The 24,634-nt window shown below is 40.7% G+C and overlaps 1 protein-coding gene across 1 annotated transcript; it reads left to right on the top strand.

The window, feature by feature from the left end:
• The first annotated feature begins 90 nt into the window (after positions 1 to 90).
• On the top strand, positions 91 to 23,787 carry LOC121388222 (chitin synthase chs-2-like). Its single transcript, XM_041519492.1, has 18 exons — positions 91 to 260; positions 1,332 to 1,395; positions 1,729 to 1,784; positions 2,734 to 2,883; positions 3,388 to 3,499; positions 3,902 to 4,333; positions 4,646 to 4,710; positions 5,531 to 5,708; positions 6,975 to 7,118; positions 8,116 to 9,101; positions 10,092 to 10,328; positions 12,109 to 12,188; positions 12,891 to 12,993; positions 13,936 to 14,089; positions 18,488 to 18,691; positions 19,296 to 19,431; positions 19,932 to 20,132; positions 20,963 to 23,787. Exons 1-18 carry the CDS (start codon positions 91 to 93, stop codon positions 22,915 to 22,917), a joined length of 5,427 nt encoding a protein of 1,808 aa, XP_041375426.1. The 3' UTR covers positions 22,918 to 23,787.
• The last annotated feature ends 847 nt before the right edge of the window (positions 23,788 to 24,634 follow it).

Here is a 24,634-nt window from a genome sequence, read left to right as displayed (position 1 = left end):
GTAGTTATGATGATGATAATGGTGGTGGTGATGATGATGATGATGATGATGATGATGGTGATGATTTTGATAGTGATGAATATAATGATCATGATTTTTGTGATGTTGTTGGTGGTGCTGGTGGTTGCCATGACGATGATGATGATCATCATCAACATGATGAGCATGTTTATTGTGATGTTGTTGAAGGTGGTGTTTGCCGTGATTATGATGAATACGAAGATGATTGCGATGATGATGATGCTGATGTTGATGATGCAGTAATCGGAATACATGATGATGATGCTTTTGAATGTGATGAAGATGGCTGAGATGTGTATGATGTTGTTGTTAGCTGCTGCTGTTGATGATGAATGATAATTACAATGTTGATGTTGGTGATGATGATGATGTTGTTGATGACGACGATGATGATGATGAAGATGGCGATGATGATGAAGATGGCAATAATGATGACGATGATCGTGATAGTGTGCAACGGTGATAATGAGGATGACGACGATGATGATGATTGTGATGGTGGTGCCTGAGATACAGGTTTATGAGATAGAAAACCTGCTGTTATCACATAGGTTCTTTTATATACGTTTGTTTATCGGCAGGCTAATACATATCAGAAGCATTGATGTTCACCAGTGACTGGGTCTATCTTGATATAGGTGAAAACCCTTTCACTCTTCTACACCCCGGGACCGGCCTCGGTGGCGTCGTGGCAGGCCATCGGTCTACAGGCTGGTAGGTACTGGGTTCGGATCACAGTCGAGGCATGGGATTTTTAATCCAGATACCGACTCCAAACCCCGAGTGAGTGCTCCACAAGGCTCAATGGGTAGGTGTAAACCACTTGCACCGACCAGTGATCCATAACTGGTTCAACAAAGGCCATGGTTTGTGCTATCCTGCCTGTGAGAAGCGCAAATAAAAGATCCCTTGCTGCCAATCGGAAGAGTAGCCTATGTAGTGGCGACAGCGGGTTTCCTCTCAAAATCTGTGTGGTCCTTAACCATATATCTGACGCCATATAACCGTAAATAAAATGTGTTGAGTGCGTCGTTAAATAAAACACTTCTTTCTTTCTTTCTACACCCCGGAACGAGGTGCCGTCAGTATTGCCTTTGTAACAATAATATTTGTACATACAGTTCTAAACATAACAATATACAAAAATGGTTTGCTTCTGGAATACTCATAAATGTTTTCAACTATGTACAATTCAACACAGATTAAAGCGTCTTTATCGATTGAAATGATATTGCTAAAACTAGTTTTCAGTACATGTACATTTTTTCTATATTTTGTTTTACATTAATACACATTTTTATTATTTTTAGTTTGGCGTTGTCTAAGAATGGCACAGAGATTCATACGAAGTCTTTTGTCTCCAGATATTTTCGGGTAAGAATTGAAAACTCAATGGCAAACGTTGCATTGATCAAACTATTTAATAATGAAAATGAAATATAAACGAAATTTGTTGATTGATAACGCTATGTAAACAGCTTTAAATAGTGGTTAAATCTGTGAGTGTTATGTATGTGGTATGTTAAAAAAAAAAACATTCAGATTGAGCAAAATGGTCTCGCTGTGTTCGTAAAACCGATGGTAGGTTCATCAATATTTATAATTCTGTTACCTTCATAAAGTTCAGATGAATGTTAATATTATATGTAAATGATGTCTTTTATTTATAAATAGTTGTATTGCCCCATGCTGCTTTGGTGTTTTCAGAAATCATTGAATGATCTAATGCAGAAGATGTCAAACGCGAATGCATGGTTCGTGAGGTAAGTATCTTTACTAGACAATATAAAAGTGCCATTTCACCCTTTTTGTTGTACCAGGGTGTCATTAAGCGTTGGTTCGTTCGTGCATGTGTTGGTTTGTCTTTTTTGGTTGGATGTAGCTCAGTAGTAGAGCGCTCACTTGGTATGCGATGGGTCGTACAACTGATCGGCCATAATTGATCCGGTTTTCCCCTGCCTCAAATACTGCGTCATGACCAGTACACCAAAGACGTTTGGTAGGTACTGGACTGCCCATGACACGACTTTTTGCGACTTTTCGATACGAATATATCACAATTACTAAACTGTTTGACATCCAATAGCCAATGATTATGATTATGGGAGTTGGACTGTCTTTGAACACTGCATGATTTAACTAAACGGTCAAATCAGTTCTGATTACAACAACATGAAATAGTGGTATGATCTGCTTATCTCATTGTCTCAGATAGTGGTATGATCCACTTACAGACCGCTCGTTGGCTCAGATAGTGGTATGATCCGCTTACAGGCCGCTCATTGGCTCAGATTGTGATATGATCCGCTTACAGGCCGCTCGTTGGCTCAGGTAGTGGTACGATCCGCTTACAGACTGCCCATTGGCTCAGATAGTGGTATGATCCGCTTATAGGCTAATCACTGGCTCAGATAGTGGTATGATCCGCTTACAGGCCGCTAACTGGCTCAGATAGTGGTATGATCCGCTTATAGGCCGCTCATTGGCTCAGATAGTGATATGATCCGCTTACAGGCTGCTCATTGGCTCAGATAGTGGTATGATCTCTTAAGCAATATAGATTTTATACGATTTAAATGTAATATTAAATTTTTATATGTTTTGACTTCTCCCTTAGTGGTTGGACCTAGGGTGCCTCAACCTCCAGTGAACATACGTATGTCGAAGAGTACCAAGACCATGATCCTGAAGCAACTGTTCTTTCTCTTACAGATGCGTGCGGCCCAACGCTGACAAGCGAGCTGGTCGTTTCAGTACAGACCTGGTGATGAACCAGCTGCGATACACAGGGGTCCTGCAGATCGCCCAGATCAGACGGGACGGGTTCGCTATCAGACTGCCCTTTTCTGACTTTGTCACGAGGTGAACAACTCAAACATTCATATTTTTGTCTGGACGAAATAGTATAATTACTAATGAAATAAAGATGTACATTTTCAGAAATGTGCAGTAATGTTAGACATTATCCACGAAATGATGTTTAGTGTGATACTTAAATTCCCAGACCAAGGTGAACAGCTAAAATATTTGTCAGTTTCTGGACGCATTATTGTTGCTAATGAAATAAAGACCAAATTATCAGAATCTCTCTCTCTCTCTCTCTCTCTCTCTCTCTCTCTCTCTCTCTCTCTCTCTCTCTCTCTCTCCTCTCTCTCTCTCTCTCTCTCTCTCTCTCTCGTTGTATGGTTATTAAACAGAATGTTTAAGCTTTTAACATTACTGATCTTAACTATGACATTGGTTTTGTGGATGTCTATATCATGCGGGTAACGCCCAGGGTGTTCAGAATATATGACATGGCAGTAACTAAATTTATTGAAATCATACAATGTGTTGCACGCAATAGTATTTATTTGTATCTTTAAGATATAAGGAAATCGCCTTCCCTGCCGAAGAAAGCGTTCCAAGCAACCGCCATTCAGTTCAGACAATACTGGAAAAGGCCGAATTATCTGGATATGTATTTGGCAAATCAAAGGTATGTGTCTACCTGTTCGTCACCGTGTCTGTGTGTCTGCTTGCATGCGTGTCTGTCTGTATATATGTGATACAACTGTTTTAATGCAAATAGGCTTATGTCTGTGTGTCTGTTTTGAGGATCTGTGCTTGTATCTTTCCCTGGATATCATCTCCTTCCCTCCCTCCCTTCCTCTGTCTCTGTCTCTGTCTCTGTCTCTCTGTTTCTCTCTCTCTCTCTCTCTCTCTCTCTCTCTCTCTCTCTCTCTCTCTCTCTCTCTCTCTCTCTCTCTCTCTCTCTCTGCTCCCCCCCCCCCCCCCTCTCTCTATGGTTCTGTCTCTGTGTGTATGTCTGTGCATACGATTTTGGATAAATATGTAATCCATTTTCAAAGCGATAACAATATTTACCTTTTCTATTCAGATATTTCTACGCCACTGGCAAGGACCCGTGTTGCAAACTCGTTTAGAGAGACGCAGACGAGAAATTGCCGAGGAGAAAGAGAAGCAGCGCAAGGAAAGAGAACGACGAGAGAGGCAAAGACTAGAACATGAACGATTACAGAGAGAGGAACTCAAAAAAGAACAAGAAAGAAGAAAGCTGACATCGAGCGCCCGAGACGACCAGCGAGAGAGAAATGGCGGGGAACAGTCGGGTGTGGCAGACGGCGAGACGAAGCACGTGTCGATGGCAGACAATATTTCCGAGGGCTCGTCTGCCGCGCACAAGGTTCGGGAGTGGATGAAGATGAACGAGAAGGTAGAAGCAAATGGCAGTAGTCCTGGCGAAGGAATACAGCGTCAGGCGAACGGATTTACGGCTAACTTCCCCGACAAAAACGAAGGCAGTGTTTTGGTAACTATAATAATTGCTTACAATTCTTTCTTTTTTCCCCCATTTCCATTAATTTTTTTCAGTCTTGTGTCCAGTCTGTTTAGAGCAGGTTTATGAATAGAGCGTTAAAGTTGAATTTAACTACACCACTAGATCACGTTGGATGTCAGACATTTGTTAAATCAGACATGTAATCTACAGACGCATTTGATTGGATGATTGTAACGGTTACAAACCAATAACTTTGCCGATACTAATTTTTACTTTGTTACTATTTTTTACTATCACATTGTGTAAGTAAATAACATAATATCATTTTTGTTAATATCACAGGATGCACAAGATGAGCAGAGTAATGCTCCAAAGACAGAAATTCCCGACTCAGCCGCGTTAGACCAGTAAGTATATGATTAACAATTATTTATATCGGTTCAAATTGATGTATTCTCTGCCTCGATTTCCGAAAATCTAATCTGTGCGAACAAATGTATTTAAGTTAACCTACATTTATTTTATTTTTCTTCTAGTGCTGTTAAGTGCAACGTTTATCAATCTTGGTTTTTTTTTTTGGGGGGGTGGGGGGTGGGGGGGGGGGGGTGGGGAGGAGGTGGGGCGTGTTCCGTTAGATATTTCATATTACTAATAGCCTAGTGCATACGAAATCTACTATTTTCCTGTAATAAAGTTTTGGCTTTAGGTTTAGTTTTAGCTTTATAACAATCTTGTCTTTACAAACGGCATGTCGTTAAAGTATGGGCACTCGCCTTTAAAAACTAAATTATTCCTGCTGGGGCGGATCTAAAGGGGGGGGGGGGTCCAAGGTGTCCGGACCCCCCCTCCCCTCAAATTTGAGAAGTGCCCCTTTTATTTAGGATTTGTAGGTTTTTAACAATTTATTTATTCTGTCAATGTATAGAACACTGTAGAATACGTCTGCCAGCGTCCCTGTTGTAGCACTATTATATTATGGTCCATGTGAATCGTGTGTAATTTTTCAATAGTGCCTTTTCATAATGTTATGGTGCCCTTTTTGTCTTGGACCCCCCCCCCCCCCCCCCATCAGAAAAGCTGGACCCGCCCCAGTCCTGAGCGAGATGACGACCAGTGGTCGAACAGTCATTTGAAGTGTTACATAATGTGGGTCTTATTACAAATTCCATGTGGTAACATTAGTGAGGTGTCCGTTTAATCACACATTCCTCTCGTTTCGTTCGACAGGAATCTGTGGGACAGGTTTCAAATAATCCCGCGCGATAACGTGGACACATCCAAGAACCTGCGCACCTTCCTCAAGTTCTTCAAGTGTTTCTTTTACCTGATTCTCATCCTTCTCGTGCTCGGGTCCGCTGTCGCCAACAAACTCTCCATCCTTGTGATGACGTCAGGAATAGTCCGGGTATGTTGTTGACACGTGGTCAGCACGTGCTCTTGTTATTAAGTGCTCATATAGTCAAAATCAGTTTGTTGAATATTCATGTGCAAAATCGTATACTATCAGAATATACTAGTTTCTATTATATCATGATTGAATAATTTACCAGTTTCTATTATATCATGATTGAATAATTTACTAGTTTCTATTATATCATGATTGAATAATTTACCAGTTTCTATTATATCATGATTGAATAATTTACCAGTTTCTATTATATCATGATTGAATAATTTACCAGTTTCTATTATATCATGATTCAATAATTTGCTAGTTTTTATTATATCATGATTGAATAATTTACTAGTTTCTATTATATTATGATTCAATAATTTACCAGTTTCTATTATATCATGATTCAATAATTTACCAGTTTCTATTATATCATGATTCAATAATTTGCTAGTTTTTATTATATCATGATTGAATAATTTACTAGTTTCTATTATATTATGATTCAGTGTACTAGTTTCTATTATATCATGATTGAATAATTTACTAGTTTCTGTTATATCATGATTTAATAATTTACTAGTTTCTATTATATCATGATTTAATAATTGGCTAGTTTTTTTTAATTATATCATGACTGAATAATTTACTAGTTACTATGATTCAGTTTACTAGTTTATGTTATATTATAATTGAATAATTTACTAGTTTCTATTATATCATGATTCAGTATACTAGTTTCTATTATATCATGATTGAATAATTTACTAGTTTCTATTATATCATGATTGAATAATTTACTAGTTTATATTATATCATGATTGAATAATGTACTAGTTTCTATTATATCATGATTGAATAATTTGCTAGTTTCTATTATATCATGATTGAATAATTTGCTAGTTTCTATTGTATCATGATTAAATATACTAGTTTTTATTATATCATGATTCAATAATTTACTAGTTTCTATTATATCATGATTCAGTAATTTACTAGTTTCTATTATATCATGATTCAGTAATTTACTAGTTTCTATTATATCATGATTCAGTAATTTACTAGTTTCTATTATATCATGATTCAGTATACTAGTTTCTATTATATCATAATTCAGTAATTTACTAGTTTCTATTATATCATGATTCAGTAATTTACTAGTTTCTATTATATCATGATTCAGTATACTAGTTTCTATTATATCATAATTGAATACTTTTCTTGTTTCTATTATATCATGATTCAATAATATTTGTATATGTATTGCCCATATCATAGGATCTGAAGACAGACGACCCGAATCCTACAAATACGATGATTCTGATTGGTCTGTGCCTCCCGTACGTTCTCTGGTTCTTGAATTACTCCGCGCGGTCTCTGTTCGGCAGCTCACACTGGCCTACATTCAAAATGATCATTTGTGTATGTACATTGAATGATATGTTTAGAAAGTTTGTATTTGTCAGTATAATAATTGTAGTTATCATATAGGTTTTTTTTAAAATTGCAGGGAATAGAGCTGGATGCAGTAAGACTATATTAAGAGGTGTAATTGGCCAGATGTAATCACACCTTAAATCACAACTGTACAGTTATATTTTTTTCAAACAAATAATAGGTGTTAAAGCGCAGATATTTATCTTTAAATATGTACGTCATAATATATATGACATTTCATTCATAATGTTTGGTTTATTTTGCTTCCAAAGTTGGTCAGGATATTCTACTACCTTTATAAACTGCGTGTGATTTGACATGTCATGTTCTACGCAGCGAATTGCTTACCAAAATACTAATTGGCTTCAAAATGTAATATTTGGCCTATTTATGTTTACTTAGATTAACCACTTTTTAATATTATCCACAAAAATATATAGCAAAGATAAGCGTACGAGACGGGGAGGGGGTGGGGTTGATGGCACCCCCCACACCCCATCCCCCCACCCCCACCCACCCTACCCCCCAGTGTTGGAGCAAAACTTCAGATTAGGGCAAAAATGATACAGATATTCGGGGAAAATGTGCTAACCTGAGACCTTTTTAAAATGTAGTTCCATCATTTTACCCTCAAAATTAGTTGTAATCCATGTAAAAATGCGTAGTGATTCGTTTGTCGCATGTAACAAATCAATATAATATTAAATGATTTTTGTATACGTTGATTTCCAAGGTAAACCCAGATTCGTGTAACAAATAAGTGTTTTATCTGATATTTCAGATATTGAATGTCAAGGTAAACCCTGATTCATAAAACAAGTTAGTAATGGAATTTTGTTTTAATATATATGTTGAGTTCCAAGGTAAACCCTGACCCGTATAACAAATCATTGTTTTGTGTTGGGGGTTTTTCTTCAGATATTGATTTTCCAAGGTTAACCGTGATCCGTGTAACAAACCATCATGTACCTGATTGTTTCAGATGTTGCTGATCGAGATGCTCCACAGTGCAGGTGCCTGCCTCATCCTGTTCAGAGTACTTCCTCACACAGATATGCTGAGAGCGCTCCTCATTATGTCCTGTATGTATGTCGTGCCGTCCGTCTGCAAAACCGGCTCGGCGTTTTCCGACAAGTCGGTCTCCAACAAGAAGAAGCTGATAAGCGGAACGATAAACTCCGTGGCCTTTCTGATTCAGGTCTCGAGCATAATAGTCTGCTCGCTGTTCGGTACCATCTACTCAGACGCTGATCGAGTTGATCTTGTCGCGGAAACCATGACAACTTCTGGCCAGGACGCTGTGTACAGGAAGGCGCCGTCAAGCTCGAGCAATGCTTCATGGGAACTTCCTGTTGGTCTTCTCCTGATCTCGATCGTCAGCTGGGAGAACTACATCTCGAGGGACGTCCAGATCGGACGATTCAAGTTCCCCTTCAACATGTGGAAGAAAAACCTGCATCTGGTGAGACAGCAACTCTACATCTTTGTCAGTTTGTGGAAGATCGGATGCTCCGTTCTTCTAGCCGTCGTCCTGTGCGAAAATTTCAAATTCACCATGTCCTTCACAGGGGCAGACCACATTGTTCTCCTTTCGCAGAACTCTTCTACTGGCGGCGACACGGCGACGACAATGCATTTCCTACAATACGGTCCTCTGTATGCGAACATCCTCTCGTCTCTGTTGTGTTCCTACGTCAGTGGTCTAGCGTGCAAGCTGTGCATGCAGAGGGTTGGTTTCTCTCTCCCCCTCGCGCTAGCTACTCCCGTGTCGGCAGCGTTCGTAATGATGCAGTGTAAATATAACTTCTTGTCGCTAGATGGAACCTGCTATTTCTGGGTTTGCCCTGAGAAGGACCAATCAGAGCTCATCTTCTATCTGGTGATGTTGGGTTTAGTGTGGTTCTCACAGATGGTTGTCGTCTCTCACATATGGTTCCCAGGATCGAGCAGAATGGCTAAAATAGAAAGGTAATGTACAGAAGATAGTATTTGTAATATTCGCTCAATTAGAGGTAGTATTCGTAATATTAGGTCAAAGTAGGGTTAGTCTTCGTAATATTAAAGGGACATTCCTGAATTTGCTACACTTTTTAAGATGTTATCGACTAACAGAGACTTTTTAACGATTGTAGTTACATATCAAATATATCTTTTTGCATAAAATATTAGTGGCTGTATATTAAACGTGTTTTTGATCGTTCTAATATTTGTACTAGGTTAAATTTCATCTCATTTCCTAAAATATTTTTTCGTACGTTTTTTCGTACGTACAAAATTATTTGAAGATAAAATCCAGTTTGGGTTTTGTACAAATATTAACACGATCAGAAACACATTGAATATACAGACACCGATATTCTAAACAAAAAAATATATTTAATATGTAAGTTTATTCGTAGAAATATTTTATTAGTCGGAAACATCTTACAATTAGTCGGTAACAGAGACAACGTCAATGAGTCGAATAGTAGTAGTATTTTAAGAAATATTTAAAGTAGTAATTGAAGCAGCAGTAGTATTTATCAATAGGACTTTCAGAAGTTTGTAGTAGCAGCTGTTGTGGTATTAACAGTACTACTAGTAGTAGCAGCAGCAGCAGCAGTAATAGCAAAAGAAGAAGCAGCAGCAGCAACAGTAGTAGTAGTAGTAGTTATAATAGTAGTAGTAGTAGTAGTAGTAGTAGTAGTAGTAGTAGTAGTAGTAGTAGTAGTAGTAGTAGTAGTATCAGCATTAATAGTAGTAGTGTAGTAGTTGTTGTAGAAGAAGAAGAAGTAGTAGCAGCAGCAGAGCAGCAGTAGCAGAAGTGGTAGTAGCAGAAGAAGTAGAAGAAGAAGAAAACAACTACTATTAGCAGTAGTAATAGTACAATGTAGTAACAGCAGAAGTAGCTTCATTAGTTACTAGTTCCAGCTAGAAGCAATTGTACTAGCAGATTACTCTGTTTTCTCTCTTCCACAGACTGTTCATAACCCCAATGCGATGCAGCATGTTCACCGACCAGAACCTGATGCTGCGGAGACGTCGCGACGATAGAGACCAAGCTCTGCTCAAGTTCTGGGAGGAAGACATGTCCCTCAATGATGACGGCGGGGACTTTGTCAGACCGGAAACAGTCATCCCGCAGATATACGCATGCGCCACGATGTGGCACGAAACAACAGAGGAGATGACTCAGTTGTTCAAATCTATATTTAGGTAAGTAATGTTGGTAAAATCAGGGCCATGATTGGAGAGATGGGGGATGGGAAGCAGAAGCAAGGATTACGTTTAGGGGTCCTTTTCTTTTTTTTAAAAACATCTCGTATGGTATGCTGCTATTTATACGTTAACGTCAACTGTTAATATCTTTTTAAAGTTTGGATTTTTCATTAATACAATAAAATGTTTCACTGAAATTAAAAAGTATGGAAAGCTAAACTGATAAAATGGAACCTTGGTTGCTAGTTATAAATCCATAATTCCAAAATCGCAATTAAAATATTAAAATAATGGTTTCATCATAGTTGCATAATCTGAATGACAAAACCGTATTTCGTGACTAAAACTGAAGAGATGTTTTAGGCAGTAGTGATCGCTTCCATGATCAACAGCATCATGTCAAGAATATTTATTATTTTTGTTTTAAGTCTGAACAACAAAACCATTAACTTTTTCAAAATCATACATCTGCACAAGGCAGAGTCAAAGGAATCTTTTAACAAGGTCGTAGCTGCTGCCATGAATCGCTGTCAGGTATTTTTGCCTGTAAGAAGACTGCCACTTCCCAGAACATCATTCCAATTTTGCTTACAAGAATAGTGCCACTTCCCAGAACATTCCAATTTTGCTTACAAAAATAGTGCCACTTGCCAAAAGATCATTCTAATTTAGCTAATAAGAGGACTGCCACTTCCCAGAACATAATTCCAATTTAGCTAATAAGAGGACTGCTACTTCCAGGAGCATTACAACGTTGCTTATAGGATCACTGCCACTCTCATAACTGTTATGACAGATTTATATAAGTGTACAGATAATTTCTTTCAACTGCGCGCCCATAAACAATTTCATTTACTAGTAAAACAGGTTAAACGTTAAACGCCAGGGATATATTTGACCAGCCACTTGTCGCTAATGCCAGCCACTTTTCGCTAATGCCAGCTGGATTGATTTTTATGCTACACATTAAACCGAATGTTACTTTGGGAAGATAAGCGTACAAGATCGGTGGGCGGGAAGGGGCGACTGCCCCCTCCTCCTATTGCTGGAGGAAATCCTCAAATTCGGGCAAAACCGATAGTAAAGTAAAAGTAAAGTTTGTTTTATTTAACGACGCCACTAGAGCACATTGATTTTTTGTCTTATCATCAGCTATTGGACGTCAAACATTTGGTCATTTTGACACAGTTTTGAAGAGGAAACCCGCTGTCGCCACATAGGCTACTCTTTTTTCGACAGGCAGCAAGGGATCTTTTATTTGCGCTTCCCACAGGCAGGATAGCACAAACCATGGCCTTTGTTGAACCAGTTATGGATCACTGGTCGGTGCAAGTGGTTTACACCTACCCATTGAGCCTTGCGGAGCACTCACTCAGGGTTTGGAGTCGGTATCTGGATTAAAAATCCCATGCCTCGACTGGGATCCGAACCCAGTACCTACCAGCCTGTAGTCCGATGGCTTAACCACTGCGCCACCGAGACCGGTAGCAAAACCGATAGAGATATTGGAGCAACATGTGCTAATTTGAGACATTTTAACAATGTATTTCCATCATTCTACCCGCAAACTATCCATGTAGTGAACCTGGAACTCAAAAATGGGAGCCCGTACGTCTATTTTGGGGAATTAGTTTAAATAGTATTCAAATAATTAGCGAAAACCATAAGCCACGGCACAGGTTTACGGAACGTGTTGTTTCACGTGACGCTAAGGTTTAGAACGCATCAACTGATGTGGGTTAAAGAGGTAAAACATTGCTGTTGTTGGTTGTTTCAGGATTGACATAGACCACAGTGCTAGATTCCTCGCCCAGAAGTACTACGGCATCAAAGACCCCGATTATTATGAATTTGAAGGTTATTATTTTATCAATTTATTTTCTCCCTCTCTCCATATTTGTTTATGTTTCTCTTTTATATATATATATATATATATATATATATATATATATATATATATATATATATATATATATATATGTGTGTGTGTGTCTCTTTCTCTCTCTCTGTCTCTCTCTCTCTCTCTCTCTCTCTCTCTCTCTCTCTCTCTCTCTATCTCTCTCTCTATCTATCTATCTATCTCTGTCTTTGTCTCTCTCACACTGATATAGTAACGATTTTTTAATGGAACACCAACACTTGGGGGACCCCCCCCCCCACTCTATCTTTGTCTCTGCCTCTGTCTGTGTCTGTGTCTCTCTCTCTCTCTCTCTCATTCTCTCACATTCTCTCTCTCTCTCTCTCTCTCGCTCTCTCTCTCTCTCTCTCTCTCTCTCTCTCTCTCTCTCTCTCTCTCTCTCTCTCTCTCTCTCTCTCTCTCTCTCTCTATATATATATATATATATATATATATATATATCCCTCTCTTTCTCTGTGTGTCATAAAATATTTTAAATTGATTTTAAAACTACATACTAAAACCATTGTTGATGATGATGATGCTGCTGATGATACATATACTATATACTAATAAATAAAAGCACAAGACTCATTTACAGTTCTAGTTAACTGTTCAGCAGTAGCTTTATTCGTCAACTCATATGCTGCATATACTTTCAGCCCACATCTTCTTTGACGACGCTATGGAACTCTCCGATGACGACAAACTTGTTCCCAACTCTTTTGTCTCCGACTTCGTGGAATGTCTGGATAATGCTCTAAGGTTAGCTACTTAGATGCACTCGTTTTTAATGTTTATAATAGGGATGCGCAACATTACCGAGTATCGGTGAAGCGATATAGTGCAATTCAAAAGGTTACTAATAGGCACTGCGATACACTCTAACTGAACCGATAGAGGTACATTTGCCATTTCTGTCATTCAAGTTCATTGTCAGTCGGAAACACAGATCTCAACTCTGTTCATAGTTGTGAAAAGGGAAGGAAAATATATTGGTAAATAAATGTTTGTACACAGATGTAATCCATAAATTTCAAGCTTCCAACTTATATCAAGTATTATCTTAAAATACTGTTGACTATCGCAATACAGAAATGCGTATAACATCTGGACATTATACAAATTCTGGTTATTATTTTGTTACAAGTCTGGAAGAAAATCACACACACACACACACACACACACACACACACACACACACACACACACACACACACACACACACACACACACACACACACACACACACACACACACTGTATATGTATTTATGTATATTATTGTAAATCTATTATAGTGCTACCGGCCTCGGTGGCGTCGTGGTTAGGCCATCGGTCTACATGCTGGTAGGTGCTGGGTTCGGACCTCAGTCGAGGCATGGGGATTTTTAATCCGGATACTGACTCCAAATCCTGAGTGAGCGCTCCGCAAGGCTCAATGGGTAGGTGTAAACCACTTGCACCGATCAGTGATCCATAACTGGTTCAACAAAGGCCATGGTCTGTGCTATCCTGCCTGTGGGAAGCGCAAATAAAAGATCCCTTGCTGCCTGTCGTAAAAGAGTAGCCCATGTGGCGACAGCGGGTTTCCTCTTAAAAACAGTGTCAGAATGACCATATGTTTGACATCCAATAGCCGATGATAAGATAAAACATCAATGTGCTCTAGTGGCGTCGTTAAATAAAACAAACTTTACTTTTACAGTGCTGTTCATGAGAGACAGATAGTATTAGGACCACCAACTAGAACACCGACTCCTTACGGAGGACAGCTGACCTGGACTCTACCGGGTGGCACGTGCCTGGTCGCTCACCTCAAGGACAAACATAAAATAAGACACAAGAAACGATGGTCGCAGGTACGTGTCTTTGTTATGGTTGGGACGAGACGTAGCGCTGGCTTGATGCGCGGTCGGTCTGGGATCGATCCCCGTTGGTGGCCCATTGGGCTATTTCTTGTTCCAGCCAGTGCACTACGAATGATATATCAAAGGCCGTGGTATGTCTTATCCTTTCTGTGAGATGGACCATATAAGAGATCCATTGCGGGTTTCCTCTCTAATGCTATAATATGTCAAAATTACCAAATATTTTGACATCCAATAGCCGATGATTAATAAACCAATGTGCCCTAGTGGTGTCGTTAAACAAATCAAACCTTTATTATTATTATTATTTTTTTTTTATAGTTTGTTGTGTAATCATTGTCAATTAACAAGCAAACGATTCCTTCCATTGGAATACCCATGTTGGGTTTTTCTGTTCCAACAAGTGTTACACGAGTGATATATCAAAGGTGTTGATACGTGCTATTATGTCCGGGGGTGGGGGTGGGGGTGCATATCATTTAAATCCCTGCTATAAATCGGTAAGAATAGCTGGGATTTTTCTCATTCCAGCCAGTAGTTCAAAACTGGTGAAACAAAGACTGTGGTATGTACTATTATGTCTGTGGGATGCTACATATAAATAGATCCCTTGCTGCTAATCAGAAAGAGAAGCCCTTAGTGTGGCAGCAGCAGGTTTCCTCTCTCATTATCAAAGGCCGTGGTATGTGCTATTCTTTCTATGGGATGGTGCATATAAAAGATCCCTTGTTGCTAATCGAAAAAGAGTAGCCCATGAAGTGGCGACAGCAGGTTTCCTCCCTCAATATATGTGTGGCCCTTAACCATATGTCCGACGCCATATAACCGTAAATAGTAAATAAAATGTGTTGAGTTCCTCGTTAAATAAAACATTTCCTTCCTTCCTTCCTTCCTCTGATTATCTGTGTGGTCCTTAACCATAATTATTATTACATGTCTGACTATATAACTGTAATTGGAGTGTGTTCAGTGTGTTATTAAATAAAACATTCCTTTCTTTCTTCGATATGACCGGTCTCGGTGGCGTCGTGGTTACGCCATTGGTCTACAGGCTGGTAGGTGCTGGGTTCGGATCCCAGTCGAGGCATGGGATTTTTAATCCAGATACCGACTCCAAACCCTGAGTGAGTGCTCCGCAAGGCTCAATGGGTAGGTGTAAACCACTTACACCGACCAGTGGTCCATAACTGGTTCAACAAAGGCCATGGTTTGTGCTATCCTGCCTGTGGAAAGCGCAAATAAAAGATCCCTTGCTGCTAATCGGAAAGAGTAGCCCATGTAGTGGCGACAGCGGGTTTTTGCTCTCACAATCTGTGTGGTCCTTAATCATATGTCTGACGCCATATAACCGAAAATAAAATGTGTTGAGTACGTCGTTAAATAAAACATTTCTTTCTTTCTTTCTTTTTCCTTCGATATGAGTAGGCCTACTTCATGTGATGACAGCATATTTTCTCTCATTTTCTAGATCGACTTGTGGCTGATCCAGGGTAGGGGACCATGGGATCTATCCCCCTAAAATTAAAATTGCCTCTTCCTTTCATTTGAACATTTTGTTTACAATTTTCGTTGATGTGTCCTTTTTGGTAAGTTGGTCCATATGCCCCTTTTGGCCTAGGTCTCCTCCCTACAATATATTCTGGGTCCGCCCTTGCTGAGTGGGTTAGGTGTCTTAACACACATGTTCTCTTCCCTAACTGTAGGTGATGTACATGTATTACCTCCTGGGTCCGCCCTTGCTGGTTGAGATGTCTTAACACATTTTCTCTTCCCTAACAGTAGGTGATGTATATGTATTACCTCCTGGGTCCGCCCTTGCTGGGTGAGGTATATTAACACATTTTCTCTTCCCTAACTGTAGGTGATGTACATGTATTACCTCCTTTGTCCACCTTTGCTGGGTGAGGTATATTAACACACATTTTCTCTTCCCTAACTGTAAATGATGTACATGTATTATTATCCTGGGTCCGCCCTTGCTGAGTGAGGTGTCTTAACACACATTTTTTCTTCCCTAACTGTAGGTGATGTACATGTGTTACCTCCTTTGTCCACCTTTGCTGGGTGAGGTGTATTAACACACATTTTCTCTTCCCTAACTGTAGGTGATGTACATGTATTATTATCCTGGGTCCGCCCTTGCTGAGTGAGTGAGGTGTCTTAACACACATGTTCTCTTCCCTAACTGTAGATGATGTACATGTATTACCTCCTGGGTCCGCCCTTGCTGAGTGAGTGAGGGGTCTTAACACACATGTTCTCTTCCCTAACTGTAGGTGATGTACATGTATTACCTCCTGGGTCCGCCCTTGCTGGTTGAGATGTCTTAACACATTTTCTCTTCCCTAACAGTAGGTGATGTATATGTATTACCTCCTGGGTCCGCCCTTGCTGGGTGAGGTGTCTTAACACATTTTCTCTTCCCTAACTGTAGGTGATGTACATGTATTACCTCCCGGGTCCGCCCTTGCTGGGTGAGGTGTCTTAACACACATTTTCTCTTCCCTAACTGTAGGTGATGTACATGTATTACCTCCTGGGTCCGCCCTTGCTGGGTGAGGTGTCTTAACACACATTTTCTCTTCCCTAACTGTAGGTGATGTACATGTATTACCTCCTGGGTCCGCCCTTGCTGAGTGAGGTGTCTTAACACACATTTTCTCTTCCCTAACTGTAGGTGATGTACATGCATTACCTCCTGGGTCCGCCCTTGCTGAGTGAGTGAGGTGTCTTAACACATTTTCTCTTCCCTAACTGTAGGTGATGTACATGTATTACCTCCTGGGTCCTCCCTTGCTGGGTGAGGTGTCTTAACACATTTTCTCTTCCCTAACTGTAGGTGATGTACATGTATTACCTCCCGGGTCCGCCCTTGCTGGGTGAGGTGTCTTAACACACATTTTCTCTTCCCTAACTGTAGGTGATGTACATGTATTACCTCCTGGGTCCGCCCTTGCTGGGTGAGGTGTCTTAACACACATTTTCTCTTCCCTAACTGTAGGTGATGTACATGTATTACCTCCTGGGTCCGCCCTTGCTGAGTGAGGTGTCTTAACACACATTTTCTCTTCCCTAACTGTAGGTGATGTACATGCATTACCTCCTGGGTCCGCCCTTGCTGAGTGAGTGAGGTGTCTTAACACATTTTCTCTTCCCTAACTGTAGGTGATATACATGTGTTACCTCCTTTGTCCGCCTTTGCTGGGTGAGGTGTATTAACACACATTTTCTCTTCCCTAACTGTAAATGATGTACATGTATTATTATCCTGGGTCCGCCCTTGCTGAGTGAGGTGTCTTAATACACATTTTTTCTTCCCTAACTGTAGGTGATGTACATGTGTTACCTCCTTTGTCCACCTTTGCTGGGTGAGGTGTATTAACACACATTTTCTCTTCCCTAACTGTAGGTGATATACATGTGTTACCTCCTTTGTCCACCTTTGCTGGGTGAGGTATATTAACACACATTTTTTCTTCCCTAACTGTAGGTGATATACATGTGTTACCTCCTTTGTCCACCTTTGCTGGGTGAGGTATATTAACACACATTTTCTCTTCCCTAACTGTAAATGATGTACATGTATTATTATCCTGGGTCCGCCCTTGCTGAGTGAGGTGTCTTAACACACATTTTTTCTTCCCTAACTGTAGGTGATGTACATGTGTTACCTCCTTTGTCCACCTTTGCTGGGTGAGGTGTATTAACACACATTTTCTCTTCCCTAACTGTAGGTGATGTACATGTATTATTATCCTGGGTCCGCCCTTGCTGAGTGAGTGAGGTGTCTTAACACACATGTTCTCTTCCCTAACTGTAGATGATGTACATGTATTACCTCCTGGGTCCGCCCTTGCTGAGTGAGTGAGGGGTCTTAACACACATTTTCTCTTCCCTAACTGTAGGTGATGTACATGTATTACCTCCTGGGTCCACCCTTGCTGAGTGAGGTGTCTTAACACACATTTTCTCTTCCCTAACTGTAGGTGATGTACATGTATTACCTCCTGGGTCCGCCCTTGCTGGGTGAGGTGTCTTAACACATTTTCTCTTCCCTAACTGTAGGTGATGTACATGTATTACCTCCTGGGTCCGCCCTTGCTGAGTGAGGTGTCTTAACACACATTTTCTCTTCCCTAACTGTAGGTGATGTACATGTATTACCTCCTGGGTCCGCCCTTGCTGAGTGAGGTGTCTTAACACACATTTTCTCTTCCCTAACTGTAGGTGATGTACATGTATTACCTCCTGGGTCCGCCCTTGCTGAGTGAGGTGTCTTAACACACATTTTCTCTTCCCTAACTGTAGGTGATGTACATGTATTACCTCCTGGGTCCGCCCTTGCTGAGTGAGGTGTCTTAACACACATTTTATCTTCCCTAACTGTAGGTGATGTACATGTATTACCTCCTGGGCTTCCGAATCCTCGCCCAGCCTGAGAGTCTGCGGAAGAAAGGTGAAAGTAACTCAACCGGAAATCAGTTCATGGACTGCATTCGTTTGACGACATCACAGCTACGTCGCCGACGTCGGGCCGCGCATTTCTCACGTAGCGTCCTCTTCAACTACGTGTCGGAGGAAGTGCAGACACAGGTGACGGAAATCAATCCTTCTACGTAGACTTCGCTTCTTAACAATGTCATTTGGTATTTCTAATTCAAGGGGCGGGCCGTAGCCCAGTGGTAAAGCGCTCGCTTGATGCGCTGTCGGTTTGGGATCGATCCCCGTCGGTGGGCCCATTGGGCCACTTCTCGTTCCATCCAGTGCACCACGACTGGTATATCAAAGGTCATGGTATGTGTTATCCTGTCTGTGTGATATTGCATATTAAAGATCCCTTTCTACTAATGGACAAATATGGCGGGTTTCCTCTCTAAGATTATATGTCAAAATTACCAAATATTTGACATCCAATAGCCGATGATTAATAAATTAATGTGCACTAGTGGTGTCTTTAAACAAAACAAACTTTGCAATTACACATCTATAATACCACCCATAAGCAGTGTTGTTGGCCCACTATTTCCCCAACAATATCCTGGCTACGCCGATATTTGTATTTGTGGCCATCACCCCAGGCTCACAATGTGGAAATTCTAAGACCATCCATGGATTTTTAGAATATTCAGGAATATCTAATTATGACTGTATTTGAGATATTATGAAAGCATTATATACTTGGCTGTTCCTTCTACAGGCAGAGAATACCTATCTTCTGGCGTTAGACGGCGACGTCGACTTCAAACCGGAAGCCGTTCGTCTGCTTGTGGACAGGATGAAAAAGAACAAGAAATGTGGTGCTGCGTGCGGGCGGATCCACCCCACTGGTTCAGGTGCGTCACCACAGTTAGCCTAATTATCCACCCGGCATGTTCAGTAAACCTTTATACTTGGACAAATGAATATTCGGGTGCTACTTTTTATTAGCCAGGATTTTATATTGGGAGAGTTTCAAGTGTATTGGAGCGAATATGAAAGATGGTGGTGGGAATTATAGGTGTGACTGCATTTAGAAACAGAAAAAAAGTTATTAAGGCACTTCAAATGGGTGAGAAGGGTTTAGGGTCCCCTGTGACAGTGCCGTATCCTGATCAAAATCCTAGTGGGGGGGGGGGGGGAGCACTACTTTTTTTTATAAACAAATGAAACTCTGTACAAATTAAAGCCTGAGATGTGTATGCTATTTTCTGGAGTAAAAAAAAGAAATTCTCGGGGGGGGGGCAACTGCCCTCCCTGCCCCCGGAGGGTACGGCCGTGCTGTGACCACCCCAAAGCCACACCCCACTACCCTCGGATCCGCCAATGATAAAATATGATAATCACTTTGTTGCAGGTCCCATCCTGTGGTATCAGCTGTTCGAGTATGCCATTGGTCACTGGCTGCTGAAGGCGACAGAACACGTGTTCGGCTGTGTGCTGTGTGCTCCTGGGTGCTTCAGTCTGTTCAGAGGTTCTGCTCTCATGGACGACAATGTGGCCCGGATGTACAGCACACGGGCGACAGAAGCTGGGCAGTACGTACAGTATGATCAAGGTATAGTGAAAATAACTGGTGCTAGGGTGTCATAAAACATCAATATATGTTCATTTATTCAGCTTATCTTGTGATGTGATTATTCTTTTAATTCTGGGGTGTGTTTTTTGTTTTGTTTTTTTTGTTTTTGAACTGTTTTTATACTTGTGGTTTTAAATGTTGCTCACCTGTTTTCATGTTCAGTTTTCTTCTGACGATGTCAACATTTAGTTGACGAAACGTTGAGACTTTTACCCTGTGATTTTAAAAAGACCTATTGTTATTACTTTTACAAAAGAACACCATTAGAATATGAATGAATGTTTAACGACACCCCAGCACGAAAAATACATTAGACTAATAGTGTTATCGAGAAAGAATAATGCTGATGTTCCTATATTTTATATGTATTAGTTATTAAAAATACCAACCTATATATTGATATTGTTCTAGTATAACTGATATTCATTAATAAATAGCTGATAATTGCTCTTTTAACGAGTGCATTAGAGTTGAATATGTCTCACCTGTCATATATGACAAAACGCGTGCGCGCACACACACACACACACACACACACACAGAGAGAGAGAGAGAGAGAGAGAGAGAGAGAGAGAGAGAGAGAGAGACAGAGACAGAGACACACACACACACAGACAGACAGACACACACACACACACACAGAGAGAGAGAGAGAGAGACACACACACACACACACACATACACACACACACGATACAGCCATAACAGTGCTAGCATCAGCAGCAACAGACCAATAGTATCAGCTAACAGAGGTAAATATATGAGGACTATTTATGTATGATTTAATTAAGAATCTCAATATTTCCCAGGTGAGGACCGGTGGTTGAGTACCCTGTTGCTACAGCAAGGTCACAGAATCGACTACTGCGCAGCCGCAGACGCCATGACGCACGCCCCGGAGACGTTCTCTGAATTCTTCAACCAGCGCAGACGATGGGGTCCCTCGACGTTGGCGAACATCATCAACCTGCTGGGAGACTGGAGGAACACGGTTCGTCTGAACGACAACCTCAGCTCGCCGTACATGTTCTACCAATTCGCCCTGCTCGTGTCCACACTGCTCGGACCCGCCACCGTCCTGCTGATGATGGCGGGAGCCTACACCGTGGTTTTCAAGACGTCGATCGTCCAATCATACACCATGGCTTTGGGACCTCCCATTTGCTACATTCTCATATGCATGTACCTCAAACCTGAGGTACAGCTGACGATTGGCGCCGTGCTGAGTGCGCTGTACGCTGTGGTGATGACTATTGTCTTGGTGGGAACAGTTGGGACGGCCATTGAAGGATCCATAACCAGCCCAAACGTCATCTTCATCATTCTCCTGGTTTTCGTGTTCTTAATAGCTGCGTTCATGCACCCTGAAGAGTTCGGCTGCGTCATTCCGGGAGCGCTGTACTTTGTGTGTATTCCCGCCGGATATCTCATTCTGAACATCTACTTTCTGTGCAATCTGCATGTCGTGTCGTGGGGCACGCGAGAGGTTCCCAAGAGAAAGACAAAGGAAGACGTGGTCAAAGAGAAGGAAGCTGAAGAAGAAAAACGCAAGAAGAGTCTGCAGAAGAAAGGTTTCCTAGGTTGGTTAGGGATCCAGTCCTTCATGAACGAGATCGGAGAGGTCTTCAAGCAGCTGAAGATGATGATGTATGACGCATCGCATGTGGAACGCCAGAAGGGCAAGTCGGAGGAGCTTCTGGAACAGCTCATCATAGAAATCAGGAAAGACCGAGGCGAGGATTGTGAGACGACCTTCACTGCCCGAACACGGTCAGAATCTGCGGTAAGCAAACAGAGCAAAACCGCGTCTCAGGCGCCTCCATTGACGACGGTTACCGTGGAAACCCCGAAACTGCACGATGAAATTCCGTCGTGTTTACTAAACGAAGACCCAGATAACCCTGCGTGGATGACTAGTCCCATCACGGGAAACGGCCCAGTTGTTCTGCTGGACGAAAGAGAACTTGCGTTCTGGAATCAGCTCATCAGAAAATACCTGAAACCTATTGTGCTGGATAAGGAGCATCAGATGAAAATGACCTCAGACCTCTTATCTCTGAGGAATAATGTAGTGTTCGGGTTCTTCATGACCAGTTCTCTGTGGATCGCGCTCTCTATGGAACTGGAGGCGCTTCAGGGCGAGTTTCAGGATTTTCTCTTTTTTCATATCCCAAGATTTGGCAGTGAAGGAAACCCGCTGACCTTCCAGCCTCTGGGTCTGTTCTTTCTCAGCTTCTTTGCGACGCTCTTGTTCTTCCAGTTTGTTGGCATGTTCGCTCATCGTTGGGGCACGATGCTACACATGCTGTCGATCACAGAACTCGTTTTTGGACAACAGTTTACCGAGCAGGACAAAATCAGGGATATTATTCTGAAGGTGATAGAGCTGCAGAAGCTGAGAGATATCGAAAACGAGCCTGATCCGGATTCCGAGGAACCTCTGCCCGATTATATTTCAGAGTCTGACGCGGAGAGTAGCCACTATTCTGAGAGTATATCAAGTCAGGAGGTGCCTCCGTCATACCACACGCATGACGTCACGGGTCCGGGTCATACCATGCGGCGATTAACCAGTAGAAGGAGGAAGGAGATATTTGACAGACTGGGTCATCCTACTGGACATACTCTGGCGAAAGTGTTTGAAAAGAGATTCAGAAATCGTCTGGAGATTGACAGGCACGAACATATGCCGGGTGATGTTATTGTGGAGACAGTGGATGAAGATGGTAGGAGATCGCCAGCTCCAGATTATATGAATTACTAACTGTAGTACACGACATAACGATCGGAATACCAGAAGACAGTGTGCTATTGGTGTAAATAATACATCAAAAGCATTTACAAACAACATGCAGGTGTACAATATATAGTAACGGTACAGTCTTCTGATTAGTACTTCTGGTTGAAACGTCAGGCACGGATCCAAAGGGATTGTGCTGAGGTGCACACCCTCCCCACCAAAATTCGATTTGCCCCGCAAAAATCCAGATGAATACAATGCATTTATTGGTTTTTATTGCATACAATGTAATATCTTGCTTATCTTCGTACTTCTGTGGAAGATCACCATATACATGTAGATAATTATATGTTAGTGTACATACTGTAGGTGTCCTTTTGAAACGTTAAATCCATTCCTGAATACTGGATGTGTCCTTTTAAAACATTGCGCCGCTCACTAGAAAAATCCTGCATCCTCTCCTCAACCTACAGTTTCTTTGCTTAAAATATTAATTTCTGGACATCTGGTGTTTCGGGGTGGTGTAATTTCTACAGAAGTTCAGGACAGTCGCTTGATTATGTTGGTGTGCTAATTTGGAATGTTCCTTATAGAGATGTATCCTACTGAATTCAGAAAACTACAATTGATCATCAACATAGGTTTTTACTTACATCCTGACCCTGGCATAGCCAGGATTTTATACTGGAAGGCGTCATGCAAACTAAGAGTATGTTGTATCACATTTTTATAGGGGTTGTGAAATACTCGAAACTAAATGAAAACAAAATTAAACTTAATTACTTTATTTTAATTGCATAATGCGAAAACTATCTAGTAGGTGCAATATGGGTTTTTAAAATATAAAAGGAAGCTTTTTATGTCTATTATGTCTTTTAGTTGTATGTATATATATATATATATATATATATATATATATATATATATATATATATATTAAAGGGGCATACCCTAGTTTCAACCCGTGAAAATTAACACTAACTTTAGTTAATCTACAAAAGTGAAACACATTTGGATAAAGTTACAATTGAGTGGAACATGAGCCTGTGACTTTAAAATGGTGAAATACCCTCTGGAAACAGACTAAAACTCGACTCCATAACTGTTACTTTTCCGACGCACGTGCGGGTTTTTTTTTTTAAATATGAGAAATGCATTTTGTGACATTAAAAACACTAGGATGACCAAAGACACTTCGAATGTACGAAAATTGATAATCTAAACCATAAAATCTAAGTAGACTATGATTTCAGTTACCAAAAACGGCTATAATAGTCAAAAATATACCTTAGTGTTTAAAATCTAGGGTATGTCCCTTTAACAGGTTATATAGGTTAATACAGTTAATACAGTTTTAAAGTTTTCATTTCAGATATTTTAATTTATTGCGTGTAGTAAGCAAAACACATGGTGAGGTATAATTATGTCGAGTATTTCAGTAATCCAGTACCTACCATCCTTATGTCCGATGGCTGTAACCACTACACCACCGAGGCCGAGACCCATACAATAGCAACTATAAATTTATGTACAACGTAATAATTCGGTGTTGTGGCTTTACCTAATATATTTGTATGCCAAAAGTGACATTCGTATGTCCGATGGCTTTATATATATATATATATTTGTAGTTGTAGAGTTAAGCCGAAATCAAATTTTGGGGAGAAGGTTTGAAGTATAATTTTATAAATCATGGTGGCAGTTTCTTTGGAACAATAAAGACGCTACATGTATTTGTTAT

Source organism: Gigantopelta aegis, chromosome 2, assembly GCF_016097555.1.
Source record: "Gigantopelta aegis isolate Gae_Host chromosome 2, Gae_host_genome, whole genome shotgun sequence".
NCBI lineage: Eukaryota > Metazoa > Mollusca > Gastropoda > Neomphalida > Peltospiridae > Gigantopelta > Gigantopelta aegis.
The sequence above is the reverse complement of the archived record's forward strand: the minus strand, read 5'-3'. Positions and strand labels throughout refer to the sequence as shown.